Source organism: Onthophagus taurus, chromosome 7 (genome assembly GCF_036711975.1).
Source record: "Onthophagus taurus isolate NC chromosome 7, IU_Otau_3.0, whole genome shotgun sequence".
NCBI lineage: Eukaryota > Metazoa > Arthropoda > Insecta > Coleoptera > Scarabaeidae > Onthophagus > Onthophagus taurus.
In genome coordinates this window covers 9,080,043-9,105,546 of record NC_091972.1, presented here as the reverse complement: position 1 = coordinate 9,105,546, position 25,504 = coordinate 9,080,043, and the positions used below count along the sequence as shown (strand labels likewise).

The 25,504-nt window shown below is 33.1% G+C and overlaps 3 protein-coding genes across 8 annotated transcripts; all 3 read left to right on the top strand.

Annotated features, from left to right (window-relative positions):
* The first annotated feature begins 9 nt into the window (after positions 1–9).
* LOC111424478 (proteasome alpha5 subunit) lies at positions 10–1,112 on the top strand. Its single transcript, XM_023058015.2, has 3 exons — positions 10–101; positions 265–536; positions 590–1,112. The coding sequence occupies exons 2-3, from the start codon at positions 265–267 to the stop codon at positions 1,044–1,046; spliced, it is 729 nt and encodes a 242-aa protein (XP_022913783.1). The 5' UTR covers positions 10–101; the 3' UTR covers positions 1,047–1,112.
* A 2,660-nt stretch (positions 1,113–3,772) lies between these two features.
* LOC111424535 (putative phosphatidate phosphatase) lies at positions 3,773–13,719 on the top strand. 6 transcript variants are annotated; one of them, XM_023058113.2, is made up of 5 exons: positions 8,849–8,864; positions 11,302–11,458; positions 12,027–12,104; positions 12,163–12,635; positions 13,216–13,719. In XM_023058113.2, exons 3-5 carry the CDS (start codon positions 12,074–12,076, stop codon positions 13,513–13,515), a joined length of 804 nt encoding a protein of 267 aa, XP_022913881.2. In that variant the 5' UTR covers positions 8,849–8,864; positions 11,302–11,458; positions 12,027–12,073; the 3' UTR covers positions 13,516–13,719. The 6 variants fall into 6 exon arrangements, with proteins under 6 accessions (XP_022913878.2, XP_022913880.2, XP_022913877.2 ...); XM_023058110.2 differs by lacking the exons at positions 8,849–8,864; positions 12,027–12,104 and adding an exon at positions 3,773–4,205; XM_023058112.2 differs by lacking the exons at positions 8,849–8,864; positions 12,027–12,104 and adding an exon at positions 6,785–6,875.
* Positions 13,720–19,180: 5,461 nt separating this feature from the next.
* Positions 19,181–25,355, top strand: LOC111424561 (facilitated trehalose transporter Tret1-like). Its single transcript, XM_023058144.2, has 3 exons — positions 19,181–19,437; positions 22,336–22,774; positions 22,824–25,355. Exons 1-3 carry the CDS (start codon positions 19,408–19,410, stop codon positions 23,756–23,758), a joined length of 1,404 nt encoding a protein of 467 aa, XP_022913912.1. The 5' UTR covers positions 19,181–19,407; the 3' UTR covers positions 23,759–25,355.
* The last annotated feature ends 149 nt before the right edge of the window (positions 25,356–25,504 follow it).

The following is a 25,504-nucleotide window of genomic DNA, read 5'->3' as shown; positions in this document are numbered from 1 at the left end:
TAGGGACTTTTTATATTGCAACGCTGACTGTTAAAATTTTGACAATTTTTATCTCCAGATCATAACACAAGCAACTTTTCGATTCCCTTCAAATAATAAAGGTAATTTTTATTCGTTTATAGATTAAATTAGGCTCAAACTAATTTTATAAAACGTTGGTAATAATAAAACAATCAAAATGTTTATTTCATTTACTTAAATGCGCTTACATTATATTATGCAGTGTCATGAACCGGTACATAACCTCACTTTTTTCTTTTATAGATGTTTTTAACAAGGAGCGAATACGACAGAGGGGTAAATACCTTTTCTCCTGAAGGCCGTCTCTTTCAAGTTGAATATGCAATAGAAGCCATTAAATTAGGTTCCACAGCAATCGGAATATGCACAAGCGAAGGGGTTGTTTTGGCAGTTGAAAAACGTATAACTTCTCCTTTAATGGAGAGCACAACTATTGAAAAAATTGTGGAAATTGATAAACATATTGGATGTGCTGTTTCTGGGTTAATGGCTGATTCAAGAACAATGATTGATAGGTACTTTATTTATTTTTTTAATTTTGATTATTCCTTACTTATTAAATGTTTAGAGCCAGGGTAGAATGTCAAAATCATTGGTTTATCTACAATGAAAGCATGAGTGTTGAGTCTTGTGCTCAAGCAGTCTCAAATCTAGCGATTCAATTTGGTGATTCAGATGATGATGGGGCTGCGATGTCACGTCCGTTTGGTGTGGCTATATTATTTGCGGGAATCGATGAAAAAGGGCCCCAACTGTATCATATGGATCCATCAGGAACATTTGTTGAATTCGACGCCAAAGCTATTGGTTCAGGCTCAGAAGGCGCTCAGCAGAGCTTACAAGAAATGTATCATCGCAGTATGACTTTGTCAGAAGCTACTATTGCTTCTTTGACCATTTTAAAACAAGTCATGGAAGAAAAACTTAATTCGTCGAATGTTGAGGTGATGACTATGACACCTGATAAAATGTTTCATATGTTTACTAAAGAACAGGTGGAGGAGGTAATTAAAAATATTGCTTAGTAATCTTTTTTTTATTGTGTGCTTATTGAATAAGATTAAATTGATTAATAAATGAGGATTTTGAAATGGTTTTTGTTTACGCAAAAGTTCCTAAAATGTTCCTTAATTTTATACAATCCTAACAGATTCCTTTTTTTTTTGTTGTTGTTGATTTCAAAACATTAGGCTCCCTCTTTACTCTAGAGGAAGAAGTAAGTTGGATGATTAAATTATTTAATTTTTTTTTTTATATAAAATTGCAATTTTTATAATGTTAAATATCCTTTTGAGTACTTGTTTGAATTATTAAGTTACATAATTTTCAACTTAATGAATTATATTGGTATGAACTTTAGCTTAAATTTGGTTTGAGAATTAATACATATTTCTATTCTGTTTTATAGTGTTTGAAGGGTGTAGCTACGAAAGATAGTTCAAAAGGTGATCTACCGACAGGTGCCGGAGCTGTTCCAGTTAAATAATAAGTTTCTTTCATTTAATAATATTTATTTTTATTTCTGAAATATTGTTAATCTAAAAATATTTCAAAACAGTACATTGTTTTAATAAATGTGATACTTTCAAAATGTTACACTTCCATTTATCGACTTTAAGTGGTATTTCTTAGGAATTGCATTAATATAAAATATTAATGTTATTCGTAATATTATCACGCACCGGATGCACCTTGGGTTTATAGATAACGAAATTAATCACCAAGAGGATATTAATACGTTTACTTATTATTCTGACATTCCTCATTTTCGTAGTAGGAAATACATATTTATCAACCTAAAATGTCAAAATAGAATGAGAAGAAGATTAAAATTAGTGAAATTAGTAGAAGATTCAATCATTTCATACTCAAAATACTAATATTTCCAATTGTATGTACTGTACAGAATGGTTCAAATTCGATGTCCTCATAGGCTATCTCGGAAACTATAAAAGTTAGAAAAAAAGTCTCGATCTCTTTTTTTACATAAATTCCAATGTCGAAAACGTTAAAGCGCTATCGTCTTTTGTATTTCCCCTAGAGGCCAAAATTGAAAATATCGAAAAACCAGCAAATGCAATTATCTTGGTTATTACTATAGGTGGAGTATTATAACTAAGACATTATATGGACACTTTTTTTACAGAAAATTTGATGACGTAGTCAAATAATTTTTTCAGGTTTATATTTTGAGATATGCTAATTTTCGTTTTTTTAAATGGAAACAACCACTGATTATTCGCTTATTAAATTCGTTATTTTTTTCTGATTACAAAAATATAGGTTTCGACAGGTCTATTTCTTACTGTTTTAGAATAAACCTAAAAATAAACTTTCTTTTATAAAATTTCTAAGTGCCCCGCCGCCGAAATCTAGTGTCGTTGAAAAAATGAAATTTACAGTTTCCTGTAAATTAAGGGGCGGTATTTAAATTACGGGGTATTATTTTTCCGGTATTTAAAAACAAATAATTATATTTATTACACTAACTGTTAATACGAAAATATTTAATGGATTGCTTTATTTTGGACTGGAGAAATATGTTTTTTAATTTTTAGTTATAGTACCGTAATTTACAGGAAGCTGTAAATTTAATTTCTTCGACGACACTAAAAAAAAGGTTATTTTTAGCTTTATTCTAAAACAATAAGAAATAATCAACAATAATAAGCGAATAATCAGTGTTGTTTCCATTTAAAAAAACAAAAATTGTCATAATATCTCAAAATCTAACACCGAAAAAATTTTTGCTTGCTGGTTTTACGATATTTTCAATTTTGGCCTCTAGGGGAAAAACAAAAGACGATAGCGCTTTGAGGTTTTCGACATTGGAATTTACTTAAAAAAAGAGATCGAGACATGTAAGCTACTTTTTTTCTAACTCTTATAGTTTCCGAAATAGCCTATTCGGACATCGAATTTGAACCAGCCTGTACATGGACACTTTATTTCGGCAGGTGTTGAAGCAAAATCATAAAACTATTGAAATTTTGGCCGGGGCTGGGGAGAATATCGCATTGGAAGCTTAATAAAAATATAACCCAATATTGTCTTCATCAGTTGGAAAGCTGTTTGCAGAACGTAAAATATGATACAATTACATTGCAATTCAAGATTTATCAACTACTCGACTAGTTGCGAAGTGCACACTAACATATAGCATGGTGGCCAATACACAACATACCAAAAAATTTCTTTATTATAAATATAGTCGCCACAACGTAGAGTATTGCTTGTAGTGTGGATAATAGATGATCCATACTACAAGTATGGCTTGTAGCGCAAACACATTTAAAAATAATTTTATAATTCGGAAAACAATAAAACCACAAAATCTATTTAAATATAATTTAAATATAGATAGTTATACACTACATAAATAATAGTGTTTATTAATTTCGAGAATAGAAACCACCGACCACTCCACCACTAATTAAATTTTACATTATATCATTTTTATTTAATGTTATCGAAAAGTAGATAAGTACATTCATTCTCAGGTCCGCAAATAATTCCAAACGATTTACGTAATTATCTTTACCGGTAAACATTACACTCATCTCTAATTGCCGCCTGACTACTTGATTACGAAGATAAGACGTTTATAATAAGTAATAAAAAACTTAAAACAACTGTATTAGTCACAAATTTTTTATTGCTTGATTGATATAAGTTCGTGTAAATCCAACGCCATTTCTTAGTAGCACACAAACACTATTCACCAAGCAACGAATTTTCGTTCCATTGGTGGGGTCCCCTACTTAAAAAAATAATAAGAACACCAACGTCTGGATTGCAACAGTTTCGTGTTTGCACGGTCAGTGAACGTTTACAGGTAAAAATTCACTTCTTCGTTGTATAGAAGGTTGACTGCCTTTAGTTGGGTTTACCTGTTGCACAGAAGTTTAACCTTCAGATGATTGGAGGAGAGAGGAATTTTTCGTCAGTCGATTGTGTGTGTGTATAGTAAACTCAGTAGTCATATTAGTTGACTTCGTGAACGACGTGTAGAACTTTCTAAATATTTACCACTTGAGTAAATAGATAAAAAGTGCAACTAAAAATATAAATATTGATATTGTTTAAACTACTTAAAATAGATTTCATATATCTTCTGACATTTATTCTTCAAAATGTTCAACAACCAAACTGGCGTATACTCAATTGATACTGGAATGTGTTATGTGAGTACATATTTTTAAATTTTTTTCTATAATAATAACTAATGCCCACTTTTACAATTTACTCGTTAAATGTATTTAATCCAGTTGTTAGCCAATAAGAGGACTCAGAATGGTGACAATTCCTTGGTTTGTTTAATAGGAAGATTCAAATTGGTCTTATTGTTAGTTAGAGTATATAAGTTACAACGACAACTTTTAACAATAATTAAAATTATGTGACTACAAAATGAAATGAAATTATAAACAATAGATTTTTTTGCAGTTTAATTTTCTTCAATTCATTTAAGTAAATTCTATTGTACGTTATTGCTTAATTACGTTTTAGGCATTGTAATCCGCTTATATAACACATTGTTTAAAAGTTTTTTTTAGTTGCGTGGGATTTTGTGAGTCACGGTAATGTTATATGCAAATTATTTTTTTACGGAAATGTTGTATATTCATTGATAAATATGAAAAAGACCCCACATGGGGTTATTATTAACAATATTACTCATTCGTATTGGTTAATAATTTTCTTGGTAGGATATTAATAACGAAATCATAAACAATATTGGAGACAACTAACAAATTAATCATTTTGAACAATCCAATTTAAAAAAAAAAAGTAAGTGATTACAACAATTCTTAGATTTTTTTGATACATTTTCAATCATCAGGCTTATGTAAAGAATGCAATAAGCCATGAATCATTTTTATTGCTGCTCTCATTCTTAAAATGATACGTTTCGTTAATCTGTGGTTATTAAGATATTATAGAATCCATAATACTAAGAGTTATCTATTAAAAAAACTTAATTTTTAATAGATTATGGTTATTATTTAATTTTTTGAGTTAAAGCATTTCTGTTATCTTAAAAAAGATTAAGAACTGTTACATATATTAGACATTGTAAACTTGTTGGTTTAGGCTACACAAACATTAAAATCTTATATACTTTTTTGCTTATTTAACCACGTTGTTTTCAAAATAATTTAATCCTGCTAAAAACAACTTTTATCGTATTTAATCAAACTGCTTTATATACTTTTCTAAATATAACTTAACATACCTCATGAGCAACATTTATTGAATTAATGAATTTTAATTGATATAAAGAACTTTGTACACTGAATTAGTCAATCTTTGTATTGAAACAACGAACACGTTATTGAGTAATTAAATTTAGGTTTTCCACACAAATTTTATTTTTTGTTTATATTGTCCGTATTGTAAATCTTTCGAAAATGACAACCCGTGTGAGATATTTTCAACAAAATCGAATTTTGAAAGATACGAGGGATTATAGAATACTACATGTAATGCAGCCTGAGAGATTAGAGTGGATTACAAACTTTAACAGAGTGATCAATACAGACAATATTTATGTCTCTCTCTTCCACGACTCGGGGATTATAGTTGTAGATTATAGAGTTTTTTTTTATAACAGAAATAACATTGCATTCATTTCATGTCTCAAGTAATTCGCATCTTCCTCTTCTTTCGACTAGGGATGTATCCCTGTTTGTCAAGCCTCATTTTACTCCGACGACGAGGAGAACCATCTCTTGCTCATTCGCATCTCAATACTATCTATATCTCAATGTAACTCTGAACAAGCTAGCTGTACTTTAATGGGAACATTGACTTAATCGAGAGAAAAGTGTTTTTTCGCTTATTTGGTCCAACAATTCGGTTAATCGGTCCACCTTGATAAAGGCGCTATCTGCAGGACGTTTTAGGGTTGTACTTTAATAATGTCATCACTTTAATTTAACTTTGGCTTTAATCAAAATGCCACGCAAAGATTTAACATTACAGGAAAAACTCGTATGATTCAACAAATTAAAAATCGAGTGGTTTAGTATCCCATATTCGTTCACCTGCGGAATTTGCAGTCATTCACAGTCATAATTACATTCTTGCCATTTTATATCCAACGTTGTTTGGAAGTTTGCGCCAAAATCGTTATTTAGCGACCATTTCTTCTTTATTAATCTTACCATATATTGAAGTTATTGGGAACTGAGATTGATCATAAAAAATACTCTTTTCATTTTTGCTGATTGAATAATAAAGTAATTAATGAATACCAAAGTCCCTGTGTATGCTGTTTTTTTTTAATTAGTAAACTTTTTGTATGAAAATTGTAACGTATTCAAATTCTAGAGCATAGTAAAATTGTCGGTTTAAGAAGTACACAAATATCTGTCCTCATTCATAGTTCGTTGAGCTCATTCACCTTATGAATGAATTAATGGTTGATCCACTTAAGGACCGTTGTAGCCATGTAAAGTGAAGCGGCTGTGCAATAAAAGGGCGCCATCTGCACGCGGCCAATTATCTAATTAGTGTCACCGTGAATCATTGCATTAAACTCTCAAAAGATCAATGAAACGGTTATCAAATTAATATCAATTTATAAACCATTTTATTGGGATTTGGTTCTTATCATCAATAAATGTTTAATAAGCATTAACAGTTACAAGGATTCATTTATACTAAATTTTTGAAATTTCTATATAGGTGTGCTTATCTTATCAAGAAAATATCAGTGTTATAAGTATCAGTATAATATTTTGTATTATTTTTTGAATTTGAACGTCGCGTGTTCGGTAGTAATTTATTATGTCCTCGGAAATAATTACAAAGTTATATGTTTTGAAACAAAAATGTTAATAGATTCATAGGTAAGTCAACTATTTATTTACAAATTACTTTTCTGTATTTAATGAATAAACTAAAAATTTATTTATTTACTTTAATTGGTATCTGTAAATATGCAAAAAATAGAATTGCCTTCCGGTTATGGTTCGGTTGACTCGTAGCTTAGAAATCTTCACGTGCGATGAGTCATTCCTTGAAGTTTTCACCTGAACGTGTCGTGAAGTCAGATTCCTTGAAAACACATCTGATTAATCGGTGGAAGGTTAAGGTTATTTAATAATGGATATCCTGAACCTTGAAAATTCCAATTTTTTTTGCTTTTTTAAATTATTCTTGAGAAATAAGTCAGAATGGTAGGTTTTAAGTCAGATTTGGATTTTAAACAGGTTTTATCGATTAAAAGAAATAACCAAGAATTCCGAAATAGTTCTTTTTAACTATTTAGTATAAATAACAAATTGTTCTCAAATGAGGTATTATCAATAGAGGGCTTTTTATGAATCAACAGATACCCAACTATATGTCTATTACACATGTTTCATTTTACCTTAATCTTTGTTTTTTTCATATAAAATGAGTGTACAGGATCAATCAAAAGTAGATGATGTCACTAAAGAATTATTTTATTGGTGTCATTTTTAATTTACTTGAACTAAATTTTATAAAATCACTATTTAATATAGCAGTCTGGTATGGCACTTATCACTTAAAGTATTTATTATAATCGATTCTACATGAATAATAAGACCAAAATAATAATTGTTAAGTATTTTATCGTAATTTTTTAGTAACCATTCTTTTTAAAATAAATAGAAAGTGAATCATGCTTTGTTTTTTCCAAAAATCTTTATAGGTATAGTTTTTTACAAGATAAGATAGTAAATAATTTAATGATACATCTCATCTTTGATTTTGATATGAGTCAACAAAAAATCCTATTCACTATAATAAAGATTGTTTTTATGAAGAAAAAAATGAAATTTTAAATATATTTGTCAAGCTAAAAATACAAAACTTGCAATATCAACCCGTAATTTTCCAAAAAAATTACTCCATAAAAATGGTAATTTACTTGGGAAAATTAATGTGAATAATAATGATGACGGTAATCGCGATATACTTTTATTCGATTCTGCGCAATTGGGAGTTTGTGGTTGGGATTGACCATGAATAATTCCTAATCTACAAGAAAGTTTTAGTTCGCTTTAAACTATTATAATTTACTTTCCATAATGTTCAAGATTGCAAGTGGTGTCCAGAAAGTTTTCGAGTATCTTTTCTGTAAAGTAAGTCAAAAAATGATGTAGTCTATATTTAACTTTTCACATTTGTAACTTGTTAATTTGTGAGTGAGATGGTGTTTTTAGATTGTGATCCGTGCTTGGAGGAGAAGTTTATCTTGAACAGAATGCTATTCCAAGATTCCTACCTCTTTGTGGCTACACATTTGTATACAATATATCTCATAAATACAATCCCAGTTGTAGCACGTGTGGGACAATGGTTTATTTACCCTTCGACACACACGGTTCATGTATATGTTATCGTCTTCAATCTTACGGTTATATTCCACCTCTAAAATATGTAATTTTAGACAGGGTGGGGTTATCTCGATTTTGATTTGAATATAATTTGTTTTTGGTCATAAATTTTTATTCCAAATATATATTTTTGTATAAATCATCTCTATTGTGTACCACGGTCCTTAATAATATCAACAACTCTCTGTGGTCCCCTCTTCATTGACTGCACTTTCAGCCTGGTTCGCTTGGCCCTCCGACCGAAAACCCACTTCACCCAAGAGAAGTTAATTTGCTCTTCCGCGGGCAACAGCAGCTACACGCTACGGGCCACCCATTAAAATTTAAAAGCGAGTTAGTGTGTGCTCTTTAGTGCATCTATTCGTCATTTATGCCTACTAAAAAAAGTTCTTAACAAAATTTTTCGGATTTGTTTGAAGTAATTTTGGTTTTTGTGTTTATTTAGTGATCATAATGGCTTTAAAAATGAAGGTAATTAATTAAATTTATTTCAATAAGCTTGTTTGTTTTAACTGAAACTGTTTAGAAATTTAATATCGTGTGACTTTAGAAGTAAGCTCTTTAAAAATAATTGCATAAAACATGAGATACTGTAAAATTATGATGATTCAGCTAAGAAATGCAAGGACGAATATGATATATAACAATTAATAATTTTATTTTATATCTTCATAAATTCAGATTCTAAAACATAAAAATTTTTTGATACATTACCAATTTTACGATTTTTCGTTTTATATTCAAGTTTATGATCCAGTCTTATCCATTGATGTTTGAACTGATCTATCCAATGCTATAACTGAGAGGCAAACATACATTGTCCCATTAATATATCACGTGTCGTTTTTATGAGGATCTCATCTAAAATCCCCGGTGCCATCTGTTCGAAATTATAGCGGTTCGCCCTTATTTTCTCTCCTCTCTTTGTAGACTGAAGCTTTGAAATTAGAAGCGTCACGTCAACGAATTGAGGCCTACTTAATGACTATTGGGGGGATTCTACAACCAGCTGGCGCTTTTGTGTAGTAGGTCCTTGTATTTATAATTCAACAGGTGTTAGTACGAAATTATTACAAAAGTAAATTTATTAAGTAAATTTTAAAATTACCAAGAATTTTTCATTTTAGGGTTTAATTTGCCTAAATGTTTAATTTTAGTGAAAGCAAAATGGATCTATAAAAAGAATCGTTTAAAAGAACATTTTGTAGGAGTCATTAAATGATAGGGGGAACGTTTTTGGTTGTAGACGTTTAACAATATGTAATGGGACTTAAATTATAGTTAAAATGTTTTAATGGGAATACTTTTGAGGCATTTTATTATTTATTCATGATGACAAACAATTTCTATATTATAAGATAAATCACTACACTGAAACAAAATAAAAATAATACAACTCATTTATTTTGTTCATTGCAAGTCAGCACATCAGTTTCAAACGTACATCGGTTAGTGTCAGGTTACTGTAATGCACTCATGTTATTATCGGGATCATTTAACCAACCCAAGTTGTACTCTTCTAAAGGTAGGATTTAGATATGTAAAATAACACTTAATTTGAACACAAATTTAAAAAAAAAAAACATCTGGTTCCTGTTGATATTAAAAAGTTAAACTAAGAGGGTAGCTAAGTTATTTTCGCACCAAACCCGAAATATAAACCAAATCAACACTGCTAACGTAATTGTTTATATTTCAAACCCTCCTCAAAGAAAGTCCTTCATGGTTTTAAAGTTAAAATTAATTTATAAGTTTATGACACTCTTAAAATTCCTAGCATAGTTAGTGTTGGAGTCTTATTTATTTGATTGCTTGACAAACAAATTCCCGCCAGAACAATGTTTATAAACCAACATAAGCCGAGATAACGAGAGAGTAAAAATTGACATAAACATATTGATATTGATATTTTAAAAAATTTCGATTTTTTTAATATCTTTAAAAATCAGTTGCTGTTTGGTTAATATAACGTTATCTGTTTATACTCGTGCGTTATTTTTTTGAATAACTAGATAAACGTTTTACCAAAGATTAGGTACAGTATAGTAAACAAACAAATTGCTTAATGTTCTAGTAGTGTTGTTACATACCCGGGTATTTATTTTCAAAGGTAAATGTCCTGGATATAAAATTTAATTTAAATTGAGTTGATGGCAGTTTTGCAAGCACTTTAAGAATGCAGAGTCGATTATCGACACACCAAACTTATTTATAACATCTACAAGAATGCTACAATGACGATAAAATTGCATAAACGTACTGAAGAGTGTAAAAGTAGTAAAGTACTGATTGTGAGTAAAACAAGGCAATACAATGTTGAATCCAAATTGTTCATCACAGTCCTGGAGAATGCATTTAAACAACTGGATTGGACCTTAATTGTACCAATCGTAATTGGACCTTGTACGCTAATGTACCAATCTTGACAGTAACTTCTTAATATTATATATACAGGAAATTTATGGCCCATTTCTTAACTTTACAAAGAATAGTGGTCACCATAAATTATCAAATAAATGTAGTTCTATGTTTTGTCAGAAGAGTGTAATAGATTCGATTTTATCTAGGTTTCTAATTGAACACACTGTATACAATTTTTGACGATTTACGATTTATAAATTCATTTAATAATATTACACCCAATTTTTCTCATTTTTAGTTCTTTAATAAGAAATTCTTCAATGCGGGTAAAAGACCCGTATTATTATTAAATGTTAATTTAGATAAATCTTATAATCATCGCCTTGATATAGGCAACTCACATAACGTCCACATAATCAAGTTTAATATTTCGTATCTTATAATTTAATTCGTATGACTAACTATGTATAAAAAAGAAATATAGTATTATGTATTAATGTAAATGTAATAAATACATAAAATAATAATATTTTTGTTATCTTTTCAGGATAATAAAATAATGACGAGTTCAGTGACATCTATCGGACCGATTGAAGAGTCCACACGATTGGCTACAGCTGATTGCCGTCAAACATACAACGTCAAACGAAACTTGTTAAAACCTACAGTAGCAGTCTTTACAAACACTTTAGTAATTATTATTGGTAAGTTTCCGGTACTTAACATTATCACTTACGATAGTTTACGTTTAGGAACGTTTAAGTAAAGGCAAACTTAATTTTTGTTTTGTTGAATATACCGTTATTAAACAGCGGTACTAAACTCAAAGTTTCTTTAATTTCAACCTACTTTAATGGGTTTTTGAAACTTTAGGAATGAACTTCAAATTAAAAAAGAACGTTATAATCGTGTATATATTTTATTAAAATATAGTTGGCATCCTGAAATTTGACACATTAAGCTGTCATTGTCACTTATGACAGGTATCTATGATTTTTTTGATCTTTGAATATAATTGATGTAAATTTAGAAACGTGTTAAAACGTTCAATAATATTCAAAAGTACCTAAGATAAGATAAAATTTTGATAGCACGTAATTTTCATCTAAACACGACCATTTATTCGACTTAAAACTATTAACTGACAATAAAACAAGTAACAAGTAAAGTTAATCGTGTGACTAAACGAAAAATCGTGTAATTCAAATATTCATTGCACTTAGCCTATATAAATACAATTACAACAAATTATAATTCGTATTTTTGAATTAGGAAGAACGTGCATTTCAAAACGTTTAATTTATAGTTAAATATCAACTATGTCGAATCGACGACTGTCATTATCCTTCAGTAAGTCGACTATACACTGAAAAAAATCACCTAAAATGATCCCAATTCTTTCTTTCAGTGGGCCTTTTACTTGCCTTTATCGAATTCGATGTCATTCCTACCAACAAATTCGGATACTATTGCGGCGATCCGGCTCTATCGTACCAATTTGAAGGGGACACAATCACCGCGCTTGTTTTGATCTTAGGCTCGTTTTTAGGGCCGCTTATCGTGATTATAGCGATCGAGTATCGACATACGAGAAAGGCCGAATCGATTCGGTTAATATGGTTATGGTACAAGGACATGCTTATTGGAGTTGTTACGACTTTGATGGTTACGGAAGTTATGAAGGCGATTGTCGGTGCACCTAGACCTCATTTCCTATCAACTTGCAAACCGCAAACTAAAGAGGAATGTGTTAATGGAACGTTTGTAAGAGACTTTGAATGCCAAGGAACTGGGTATTCATCTTATGTTGTCGGGGATTCTTCAAGATCATTTCCATCTGGACATACGTCTATTTCAGTGTTTGCTTCTATTTTTTGTGTGGTAAGTAGCAAGAACTGAAATGTAAAATAAAATGAAGCAATGTGTTTTATTTTTTGGTGACGCATTTACATGCAAAGATTTAGCAATGTGTATATTTAAGGAGTGGTGTTGGAGTATGCGTTTTTTATTGTGAATTTACTCATGATAATTGTCGCAATCCATGTTATCAAAATTTCAATGATGTCAGGGGTTAATATCCTAGTCTGGATTCTTTAAAATATAACTGTTTGTTATATTTATCTGATTATATTAAATTTTACATAAACTGTTTATATATATTTTTTTTGTTGAGATTATAATGAATGAAATTGGTATTTTTCCTTTTTGACCTAGATTTACTAATCTAGAAATCCAGTGTTTGTGTGGAGTTTTTCTCGTACACAAAAGCGGCTTTAATTCTGAGGAGACACAATGTCAGAAACGCGTTTTCATCGCAAATGCGGTCCTAGTGCGTGCGAAATACGGAAATGAAAACTCTCGGTCGCTCATTTGTATGTTGCGCTTTCATTTTGCTCCTCTTTTTTTTAAGCTTTTTTGCAGATAAATAATAGCGCATTTTAATTTTGTTCGTTTATTTCAGGCACTAGTTCATTATCGCCTAAAATGGAGACGGAGCGGTCAACTTTTAAAACCGTTCCTAATGTTGGCGTTTGTGTCGTGGGCGGCAGTTTGCGGATTGACTAGAATAACGGATAGAAGACATCATTGGTGGGACGTTTTGGCCGGTACAATTTTAGGTGCAATCGGTGCCGGTTATACGATAATAGGGTTGGTGAAGAGATTCAAAGTGCCGGAAAAAAACAATCCTCCCAAATCAATACATTCCAGATCAACGCTACTAGATGAGAAACAAGACAGAAATGTGACTTGTGTGATATAAATAAAAAGTTTATTACAATGTAGGTGACGGACAATAACTTATTTAATTTGATGTGGACTTTAAAGTGTTGACAAATTAATTTTGGCATTTTACGTATGGACAGTATTTTATTGAACAAGAAAGTATAATAATACTATGACTTATAATGTAATATGTCATCATGTTAAAGTTGTATAAAGTAATAAATTATGTTTTTGATAGTAATTTAGTGATGGAGTTTTAATTTGTTTCGCGTGGACGGAGAAAAGTTTTTGCTCGGATAGGTAGATGGGTTGTAAAATTTGCAGAAAGGGGCGCGGGCGCAAATATTGATCTTGGGGGTCTTAAGCGTAATTATCTGGAAAATAGCGCCTATAAGACGCCGGATTACGATCTCGGGCACGTTCAGGAAATATCGTCGTTAAGCGACAGCGCCAACCTAATGACAACCTAAATTTACCATGGTTTTTTTTTTGTGAAAACTAGGAGGTTAAAAATTTTCATATAAAAACAATATTTATTATTCACAAAAATAGTTTAGACAGATAAGGAATTACTTGACAATAAGCACAACGAAGATTTACCATTATGATTTAAGACGACCATGCACACAATTCGACATCAGCACAAATTTTGATTAAAGATCTGAAGATGTTTTCCTACAAAGTCTCCAAAAAGTGGACTTAAAAAGAGGGTTGGAACTAGATGTTGAACACAAATTATTATTTACGATGGTTGATGGAAAAATATGACAAGCCGTACTTATCTGACAGTATCAATGTGAAACGACTTTTTTCTTTGAAATAAGTTTTGGCACATTGAGGAATGAAGACGTGTATCAAGTTTACAATAACTCAGAAGAGTCATGTGCATGCTAAGTTGCCATCAAAGAAGGTGAAGAACAATGATCAAATTTTACAATAGTATGAAATAAATAAAGTTTGTCGTATCGGTTTAGGCCACCCTAACCGAATATCGATTGTCGCATTCAGGTGTCTCCCCCGATACTCATTTAATAATAATAGCAATATAAATGCAAATCAATACGTACACAACCACGAATCGTGCTTCGAAATCAGATAAAACTTAATTGAAAACAAACAGGAAAAAAATTAAAACGAAATTTTAAATTTTACCATTACATAATTTATTATTAAGAAACGTTCTTAACATCCATTAGAAGATGGTTAAGTAAACAATTTAGGTTTATTATTATTGTTGGAAGTAAAAGTTTTCAAGAAAATGAAAACCGTTCGAATGAGTTTTTCTCTGTTTTTTTTTCACGTCGAGTGTTGAAGATTGCCTCGGGGTGGTCTAGGGGCGTTGTCGTCACCCTGAAAACTGTTCCGACCTCCGCACGTCATCGTGTCAGACAGTTCAGCGCCGCTGAGAGAGAGTATTTAACAAACCGCCGCAGCCGCCATCGACGGCGTCCCGTAATTTGTTATCCCTTTGTACTCTACGCGACGGGAATCGATACGGACGCGCGGGGGGTGGTAAAGGGTGAGCTGCGGCGTCCCGGTCGCCGGGGGCTCAACTTTTACGAGTACCTCGGAAACCGAAAAAAATTTCGGCACACCACTGGGAACGAGAGACGCGAATTTTCTCCGTCGTTGAGTTCCGGCGGACCGACCGACGATTGCTCGAAACTTACTATGTTTCGAGATAGATTTCAACTCTCCTCGTCGTAGGAAAAGTGGGCTTAAGGGGGATTTGTGTTGAGAAAAGATGGATAATATTCTTTAAAAATTTTATATAAAATAATAAATGGTTTCGGGGTTTTCGAAGAGTGTATTTTAAAGAATTGCAAATAGTATTTTTGCAAATACAATAAAGCCTCCATATAACGGACTTCGTGTATAAATGTTAGCGCTCATAGATAAAATCCAACTTGAGTTATTCCCCAAGTTCCTGTATTTCATGTTTCCAGTTCTAAGTCTAGAGTTAGTTCTATATAGTACTAGTGTTAGCTCTAGTTTTAGTTGTTATTGAGCGTAAGATTGTTGTATCTTTTTATTGAACTAAAACTACAACTAACACAACACCTAGAACTAGAAACATTCTGGTTTAGCCGCACGTCTCTTAAGACGGCTAAACCCGAATGATTCTAGTTCTAAGTATAGTGTTAGTTCTAGTAACAGTGCTAGTGTAAAACTAGAACTAGAACATTCGGGTTTAAACCCAAAACTTTCTAGTTCTAGGTCTAGTGTTAGTTCTAGTTTTAACTATTAATCAGCGCTGACGTCACGAACGGGCCTTCGAGCTGTGTACCTGTTCCCGGGATGTAACAGTCCTCTTAGATTCTACCGTCTTTGGTATAAATATAAACCGTGAGTCTACAAATTCCAATGGGTTTCAACTATAACTTTGTCCTGAATCATTGACATTGGTGTCAAGTTTTGAGTCATCAGCTCGAATACTCAAAGTAACAATCTGTTTTTATTTATTTCAGGTGTTAACTACCACTACTATACTTTAAACAAATTTTGTTAAGAAAACTAAAGTTTGATTGAAATATTAGTTTATTTAAGTAATATTTTTAGTTGCAAACATAATATTTCCAGCAACTTCTTCTAATCCTTAACTATAAGCGCACGTTATCCATCATCTGGGTAATTCTGTTGATTTATGGAACGACGAGGCTCCGCTTCGCGGGAAGAGCGATATTTCGTGCGACGAGGTAATAATAAATTATCCTGCACCGGTACCAACTACAGCTTTGTCGTATTTATTTCACGCTCCGTTTCCCCGAAATCAAATCGAACGTGCAATTCGGGATAACCCATAACTAACTCTCGGTGCTGATTTGCGTTTACGATTAACGCTAATTAACTCGAAACAATTCTCAATTAAATATGTCCATTACTAATTAGAGTCTGAAACTGAAATATTTAATTCTTTATAAAGAAGAGTAATTTTTTGTTGTTTAAAAGATTAAAGAAGTTAGTATTAGCGGTTAAATCGTAGTGTAGTCGTTAATCTAAAGTGAGTACTATGAAAGGCGTTTAATTGTCGACCCATTTCGGCGTTCTAAACTTTACGGGTCATGCCATCGGAAGCATCCCGGAGGAGCAAAGGCAGATGTTGCCCTGAAATCCTAATCCGAGCAGTAAAATATTCAAGCTACAGACGAAATGAAACCCTAGCGGAAATTCTCATTTCAGTTAGTTATTTGAGACACACAGAATCCTCCGTATTTATTGGACAAAAACTAATATTTCTCCTTCAATGATCCCAAACGCTTAGTAATAAATCAAATCCATAAAATAAACGAAACAAGTACGTAAACACAAAGTTAAATATTAAAATTTTAATTTCTGTTTGAACTTTAAGATCATTAAAACGGACGAGGATTTTCATTAGAACCGGAGACAAATAAAGTTGAAATTAGCATAATTGAAAACGAAAGAGTTGGCGTGAAATGAGAGATCCCAGCTTCATTAAAATCTCTACAAATTGAATCTGTTCCGTCGATGCACTCCGCAAAGGACTCCATTGTCCTGCGCGTCCTTTTGTTTTCTACCCAAATCGATAAGGACTGGTGAACGTCTGTTTCCTATGTGTGAGTTCCAAAACCACATTTCCAATCCTAAACACATTTAGCATACTTGTTATGTTAGGCAATTCAACAATTCGAAGTCAAGTTTTATAATGATTACCAATATTGATGTTGTGGTGTGTATCTCCAATTTTTTCCAACATCCAATTAGATAACACCTCATTTGAAAACTTATACACTTTCTTCAGTAATTTGTGTATAACATAGATCTATTGCAGTGCTTCTTTCTGGTTCTGGCAGTCTCCTCCGATAGATGCCGAACTGGTAACAAGACATGTGAAATAATTTAAGCACCTTATACTAAAATTTTGTGTTTTTGCATCTTTCGTAAGCAAATTTTTCAGATTTAGCGGTATCAATTTTATGTTCTCTTTATGTTGCTTCCAATCTTCAATCTCTAAATTGAGGTTGCGACAACTCTAGTAATTTCGATGTTAATTTAGGGTCTTGGAAAAATCTCCTAGCCCAATTTACATCATTCATCATCATTAGCTTATACTGTCCACTGCTGGACATAAGCCTCTCCTATATCTTACTACTTTCTCCTATTTTGCGCAAGCTTGCATCCAGTTTCCAGTGAGTCTCTTCACATCCTCTCTCCATCGAGTTGGTGGGCATCCTCTGCTTCTGTGTACCATCTGTATACTTGTAGAAAGAGAGCTAGAGGTCAACAGTAATCTGTGTATAACACGCTTCTATTACAGTCTTTCTTTTAGGCTCTGAAACTCTCCTCCGAGAGATGCCCGACTGACAACAAGACAAAAGAAATAATTTCCGCACCTTATACTAAAATTTTGGGTTTTTGCATCTTTCGTAAGAAAATTTTTCAGATTTAGCGGTATCAATTTTATGTCCTCTTTGTGTTGCTTCCAATCTTTAATCTCTAAATTGAGGTTGCGACTACTCCAGTAGTTTCGATATTAATTTAGGGTCTTGGAAAAATCTCCTAGCCGAATTTACATCATTCATCATCATCATTAGCTTATACTGTCCACTGCTGAACATAAGCCTCTCCCATATCTTGCTACTTTCTCCTATCTTCAGCAAGCTTGCATCCATTTTCCAGTGAGTCTCTTCACGTCGTCTCTACATCGCGTTGGTGGACATCCTCTGCTTTTGTGTACCTCCGCCCTTGGTATCCATTGCAATATCCTTTTCGTCCATCTACTGTCAGTTATTTTTGCTGCATGGCCTGCCCATTTCCACTTCAAACGAAGGCTAGACTCAACAGCATCTCGAAGTTGCATCACTTGTATTTTCTTAATGTTTTTCTTCGTCATCCGCAAAGTCTCTGATCCATAGATCAGCTAGATCTGAATTCTGTTCTTAATTTTCCATACGCTGCCTATGTCGAGCCAATTCTTCACCCGATTTCGTGTGTTTGGTTGTCTCTTCCAATACAGATCTCATGCCCCAAATGTTCCCATCATTAGTACTTCCAAAAGAAGCTTTTGGAACATCAGAAGAAACAGAGTACGAAACAGGACAATTACAGAAGAACTAAGCATCAGAGCTCTAGCAAAGGACATAGAAGTTTATCTTCTGAAATAGTATGGCTATCTGGTTCGAATGATTGAGGAGAGGATAGCAAAAAAAATGTTCAATATGAAATCAGAAGAAAGAATAATTTTGGTGTATCTTGGTGTACCTCACTAAGAATCAGGTGGGAAGAAGTAAAAGAGGATGTGGCATTGAAAAGGAATGAAAGTCGCTGTAGTACAAAGGATGGCAAGAAGAACACTTACAGAAGATGGATCCAAGACCCAACACCGTGAGGTAGAATGAAGAAGAAGAATATCTCTAATCTGCTTATTATATTGAAAAAACAAATCTAAACTTTTATAACAATTTAAATGATTTTATTTCCGTAAAACGAAACCGTTTTATCAAGTCGATTGAAAACTGGTCACGTCTCAAAACTATTTTCCCGGGTCGTTTTTAATATTAAATTTCGTCGGGGCGTCGCGACGCGTCGCACATCTGCATACACGTACGTAACCGTTTCGGGTGGTCCGGTACGGGCGTCGCGGCGCGTTGGTTTCGGCAGCCGTAGTCCAGATACGGGTCGATACCGGTTCGGCGGCCGCACGTCGCGTGGCGTCGGTCGTCGTCACGCTGAGAGCGCCGGGACGCTCTCTCAGTCGGCGACAACGCTGCAGCCGACGCCACCAGTAATCAGTTGGCGATGAGACGCGGCCGCAATACAAACTGCACAATCAAAACATCGCGTCGCGACGCCCCGCGACGTTCCGACGGCGACGATGACCTGACCCCGGAGGAAAAGCGTTGCGACGCCTTCGCCGCCAAGAACATCATGTAGGGAATCCCGTTTTATCAAAAACGACGTTATCGCAATGCCAACTGGAAACTTGGAAACTCATACGGTTAGTTTTTTTAATAAAATTATCAAGTAGTATTTAAAGTGAGTAATTCAAAGTTCTTTTGGGATACTTGAAATATATATGTAATGGCAAAGTTAATTAAGTTTAGTACAAATAGATTTCAATTTGTCAAGTAATTTTCCAAAAAGAGATCTCATTGAAGTTTGTTATGAACTTATTTTTTAAATATTATTGCTAAAAAATCGTCAGCGCATGTTTTATTATGTGAAGTACCTTCCAATGTTGAACCAAGTTACAGCAAACAAAAAAGTGCAAACTCAAAATTTGTGAGTATATGCAACTTTTTGTATTTGTTTTATTAGAATACAGATTTCAAAATTTCGTTGGAACGTTTACAAAATTAATTTTATTTGCTTAATAATGTTATAAATACATGATTGTTGGATTAAATCAATATTACAAAAAAAAAGTTATTCGATGGAAAAGTAATTAAGTGAGTTTGTATGCGTGAGTTGCTCATTAATCGCGTTTTTTGCTGACGTCGGTAAATATTGACCGGACAAAACCCGGATTAAGACAATTCAAGGTCAGCGCACAAATATATAAACGATTTTTTAAAATTTCGATCGATGAGGTGCCACGTGGGGAGGATTGTTAGTTATTGATATTGGAAGTTCACAATGTTGAGCCATACACATTGAACTTCGTATCGTTCTAATCCCATTTTAAAGATCAAATTATCTTTCACAATATCTTTATTACGTAATATTTATTGCAAAAAAGTTGTTTTTATGATCACAAATCTTCACAAACATAAATTTTATGAATAGAAAAATTTCGTTGAAATATTACGATAAAAATCAGCACATCTAAAATTAAATTCATCGGGTAATGAAGCGGACCAAACTTTTTCAGTACATCAACTCATTTTTAGTACCCAACCCTCTATCGTCCCTGTATAAAAAAGGGGGAAACTCTAAAGAAGCACGCAGTTTCTCACAATCCTGAAAGTTGCCTACTTCGCCTCTTGAATTCTTTCCAGTTGTTTACATCATGAAAGGGAAATCTTATAAACGACCACTTGGAAAATGAGAAAATTTCCTGCATTCACAGTTAATTAACTTATTCTATGAAGATTTGGTGATAAAAGTCTTCAAGTTGTTAAACATCTACAATTATTTTTGCTAATGATAACGTTGCTACTTAATGTATTCTCTTCTTTCTCCTCTAACTTTTATGAAAAACGATGTTTTGATAACATTTTGTGGATAAATGTTCCGCGGTGATTATTTGACGTATCTAAAATCTAAAACAGAACATAAATCGTTTATAAAACTAATAAAATTAAATAATAAAAACATTGAAGACTAAATAAAGTAAAGAAAGAATGATAAAATAGAATATTTGCAGTCTAGAACTCGATAAAACAACGACATATAACATAAAGCATGGAAAGAACTCTAATCTGAGCGCAAATGATCTTAATAATTGCTTTTGTGAGTGCTGGCAGCTAACAAATGAACAAAAAGCAGTTTACTTGTTTGGGACGTCGGAATATAATAATTGTTTGCGTAACAAGGTCACGAAGTTTTATCTTTCACGACCAAATGATGACAGTAGAGGTCGCTTGCATCCTAGGAACTGCAATTCAGAACTTCAACGCTGAATACCAGAAAACAAATACTTTTAAAATCGGTAATTCAAAAAAATGTTGTACACCTCGACTTTGTTTTATCTTTAACGATCTGAATGCCGCGCTTCTGTTGTAATATCTCTCTAAATATGACTAGATATTACTCCTTCAATCAATTATCAGAGTGTACTTAAAAAAATAGAGATATATCTCAGATTTATTGAGTTAACATGATTTAACTTTCTGACCCAGTAAGTATCCAAACCTAACCCAACCCAATACGAGGCGAATGGTTCGGGTAATCTTATAACTACGCTTCATGATGTTATCGTCTGGTGTGAATTGAAGTTTTAGTGTATCATTGACGGCATATGTTCTCATTTAGATGGGCACTTTTTGCTCGCTCCCATTATTGCGCCAATGAACCATTCTCCAGATCTGCGTGAATTATATCCAAATGTGTTAGGATTTCGTGTTGGTCTCAGTTATTCCTAATATGTCCTTCACGCCTTGAATTCCGCTTTCCATCTTGTTAGCCTAGAAGTGATAAACTAGTTTTGTCCATTGAAGAATTTAAATTAAAGCATCAATAAGAACCACCGAATTTGCTTCAAGTTTCTATTTAATGCAGACGCAGCTGTCAACTCTTAGGGCAAACATCAAATCCTGCAGATATAGTCAGAAATATTTTATACCTCAAATCATCAATGACCTTCTAATTATTTGCATGATACTTTTCCTCCTTTCCTGCCATTTTCCTTCCCGTAATGTTAAACTACTGTAATGTCCTTGGGGTGCGCGTCCTTTTGTAGAGTAAAGTGTTTACCGACATTCGGACGGTGAAGATGTTTTTCTAGGTTTCTTCTTATGTTTTGAAACGCTTCTTCAACTTCGAGTCTCCATTTTGAGGCCATGTTCAGGCTATATATATTTGCAGTCTTTCGAATGCCAGGTGGAGATGATAAGATAGATACTTTAACATTTGGGAAAAGGTTTGAAAAGAGGAAATAGCTTATAGGGATAGCTTTAGATGGTATTTGGTGGTAGCAGCATAAGTCTCTGCTTCATCCCGGCGAAGAAGCAACATCACTAAGAATTTTGTCGAGGATGAGTAACACAAAGTACTGTTGCCGATTGAAAAGCACAAGGTTGTTTTTGCCAAGATAGTGAGGTTGCTATCGGAATCGTGGGCAATAATATTGGTAGGTTTGCTGATGTAGACGATTTACACTTGTATGTAATGGTAAAAAATTATTTATCATTAACTATTACACAGATTTTAATTAATTGCCTTTTTTGTTGATTAGGTAGCTGGACCAGGAGGTAGTTTATTGGTAACGGAACGTCCCAAGTATCTTGGACAAGTCTTAGCTGCTTTGGCTGTTTCATTGGGGCCATTCGCGGCTGGTTTGGGTAAAGGATATAGTTCACCGGCAATAGCATCACTGCAGGACAGAGATGCTAATGAATTTCCGGTAAATGGGCAGCAAGCGTCGTGGTTGGCAAGTCTATCGTTATTGGGGGCATTATTTGGGGCTCCTTTGGGTGGGGCGGCCGTCCGTTGGGGACGTCGCAAAGCCCTCATTATAGCCAGCGGCCCTTTATCTCTCTGCTGGTTGACTACTGTCTTTGCTTACAATGTCGAAACCATGTGCATGACCGCTTTTATGAGTGGAATTCTTGTTGCGGTTATTCAATTAGCCGCACAAGTTTATATTAGTGAGATTTCTGCTCCTAATGTTAGAGGTAATGTATTTTTTTTATTTTTTCATAATGTTTTTAATACTTTTTGTAGGTGGTTTGAGTGCATTGTTGAAGATTGCTGGTCACATGGGAGTCTTAATAGCTTTTGCGGCGGGTGCATTTTTGGATTGGCGACAATTGGCACTTTTAATGTCGATTGCCCCAGCGGGAATGTTTGTGGCGATGTGGCGAGTTCCAGAAAGTCCGGGATGGTTAATTCTTCGAGGAAAAGACCAAGAAGCTGAACAAGCATTGAGGTGGTTTCGCGGTTCGGGATCGGATCTTCGCTTAGAATTGAATATCCTTCAGAACCACGTACTTCTTCGTCCAGCACCGACAAGTATTTATTTGGTTTTTAAAACTCTACGAACTCCGACCGCTATAGCATGCGGCTTAATGTTCTTCCAACGATTTTCGGGTGCAAACGCTTTCCATTTTTACGTTGTAACGGTTTTTAAACAAACTTTTGGCGGAACAAATCCTCATAGCGCCGCCGTCGCCGTAGCTGTTGTCCAACTTCTTTCCTCATTACTTTCCGGGCTATTAGTAGATCGAGCCGGTCGATTACCTCTTCTCGTGGCTTCTAGTGTTTTAATGATAATGGCTTTAGCCTCGTTCGGCTCTTTCGCTTATTACGAAGACTACCATAGAAAATCTCTCCCACAATTAGACTGGATACCGCTTCTTTGCGTCTTAGTCTTCACAGTTGCTTTTTCATTGGGTATCAGCCCAATTTCATGGCTTTTAGCTAGTGAATTGTTTCCTCTTGAACATAGGGGTTTAGGGACAGCTGTGGCAACAGCTTTTAGTTATTTATGTGCTTTCGTCGGAGTTAAAACTTTCGTTGATTTCCAAGAGTTGCTAGGTTTATACGGAGCTTTCTGGTTGTACGCAGCTATTTCGGTTTGCGGTTTATGTTTCGTTATATGTTGCGTTCCAGAAACGCGAGGAAGAGATTTAGCGGAGATACATGCAAATTTAAGGTAAAACATGGTATTGATTGATCCCCTCCGACAATCTTTTGCTGTAATGATTCTTGAAGAAAAATGAATTTGGTTGATCAAAAACGTTTACGCCTACAGTTTTAATACTTTCGTAATTAATGTTTGTGTAAATTGAATTATTTACTACTAGAATAAAAAAGATGAAAACTGCCTTTCGTCAGTGCCTCAGGTACGACTAATTTTGATAGTGTAGTAAATTTGCTAGGCTCTAAAACGTTAATGTTACGTTTATTTAGATTTAATTTTGAATTGATGTAAGTAATACTTTTCGATCAATCATGTTCATGAATTATACAATTTTACTCGATTATGAATTAATTTTGATAATTTTTAGTGCCACTGAAACAATCTTAAATAATCGACAACGTAGGTCCTTCTAATTCTTATAGGAAGGTTAATTAAAAAATGATGAAAATTAATGAAAAGCACCAAAGAAAATGTACCATTAAGAAATACTTTGCTCAATTAGAAATCGGTTTGCAAAAACGAGCAGAAAATTGAATTATTATCAAAACGTAAATGTCCAAAAATAAAACAAATTACACGACACATCAAATAAATATTGATTTTGTACTCGTTACTAGCTTATGTTATAAGCTAGTTCCGTCTATTAAGATAAATAGCGTAGATTTGAATGAAAATATCGTGACTGCATAGCTGGAAGATAAAAGAGAAAAAATAAAGTGTACTCAAGCTTTTTACATGTATACCTCTTCGTTTTAGCGAACAAAATGTACGGCAACGTCAGGTAGCACAATCATATTAGAAAATAATGTCCGTAGTATTACATAATTATTGTGAATCGAAGCAACATATAGTCAATCGTAGATCTAGTTCCTACAGAATATACATACCTTATATTAATATCGACGGTTTTATAGAGATTTTTTATTAAATTTTTACATATCTCAACAACAAAAACCCTTTCGAAACGATATCATTAAAACTTACATTCACCAAGTCTGTTGAATTAAAAATCTATGATAATAATCAAAAAAAACTGGACAATAATACTTTTGAAAAGAGACAATAAGTTTCTTCCGTTTAATCGATTAATACTATTTATAAGAATAAATTAGGTTTTTTCGTAGTTTTTAAAAAGGTAAAGAAAGATAATCATTCGTTGACTTAAAATAAAGCAGAATTTTATCTTTACAAAGAAAATCCGCTCAAGAAGTTTAGCTTATGAGAAAACTTCGTGTTAACTAAATAGAAATTTTAATATTACAAAGAGACAATATTTAAGTTTAGAGCTTTAGAGGAATTAAAACGGGAACTTTTTAAAATGTTTTTAATATGCATTAAAATACCTATTTCGCCTAGCTGGCCTATGGCGTAAGTTTGTGATCGTTATTAAATTTTCAAAACAATAAAAGAAACAAAATTATATCAAATACTTATATCCGTTATTGAATCAAATAAAAGTTTAAAAAAAGATGATATAAATAAATACAAAATACAAATCTCTATTTAGACGACGCTTGGACAATAATTTTTATCCAACGCATCCTTTTTATATTAGCTTACTTTATAGAACAATTTGTTATGCAATGTATAAATAAAAAAAAACTTGTATACAATCAGACTTTTATTCGCACCTTTCCTAATTCAGATAATCACATCAAGTATAAATTCGGAGAAAGCTATTAAATAAGTGAAAGTAAAATCTCAGTCGTACGAGTTCAGGTATGCGTCAGATTCTAGTCATTCAAGTTGACGCGAAGACGGT

What these genes read in the sequence shown, in the direction of transcription:
- LOC111424478 (XM_023058015.2), top strand. Translation starts at nt 265, where the DNA reads ATGTTTTTAACAAGGAGCGAATACGACAGAGGGGTAAATACCTTTTCT. An exon ending in TCAAGAACAATGATTGATAG is followed by an intron (nt 537 to 589) that starts GTACTTTATTTA and finishes TTAAATGTTTAG; the next exon opens with AGCCAGGGTAGAATGTCAAA.
- LOC111424535 (XM_023058108.2), top strand. Translation starts at nt 9,862, where the DNA reads ATGCACTCATGTTATTATCGGGATCATTTAACCAACCCAAGTTGTACT. An exon ending in CAAGTTGTACTCTTCTAAAG is followed by an intron (nt 9,919 to 11,301) that starts GTAGGATTTAGA and finishes TTATCTTTTCAG; the next exon opens with GATAATAAAATAATGACGAG. An exon ending in TTGCTTCTATTTTTTGTGTG is followed by an intron (nt 12,636 to 13,215) that starts GTAAGTAGCAAG and finishes CGTTTATTTCAG; the next exon opens with GCACTAGTTCATTATCGCCT.
- LOC111424561 (XM_023058144.2), top strand. Translation starts at nt 19,408, where the DNA reads ATGCCAACTGGAAACTTGGAAACTCATACG. An exon ending in GAAACTTGGAAACTCATACG is followed by an intron (nt 19,438 to 22,335) that starts GTTAGTTTTTTT and finishes TTTGTTGATTAG; the next exon opens with GTAGCTGGACCAGGAGGTAG. An exon ending in TTCTGCTCCTAATGTTAGAG is followed by an intron (nt 22,775 to 22,823) that starts GTAATGTATTTT and finishes TACTTTTTGTAG; the next exon opens with GTGGTTTGAGTGCATTGTTG.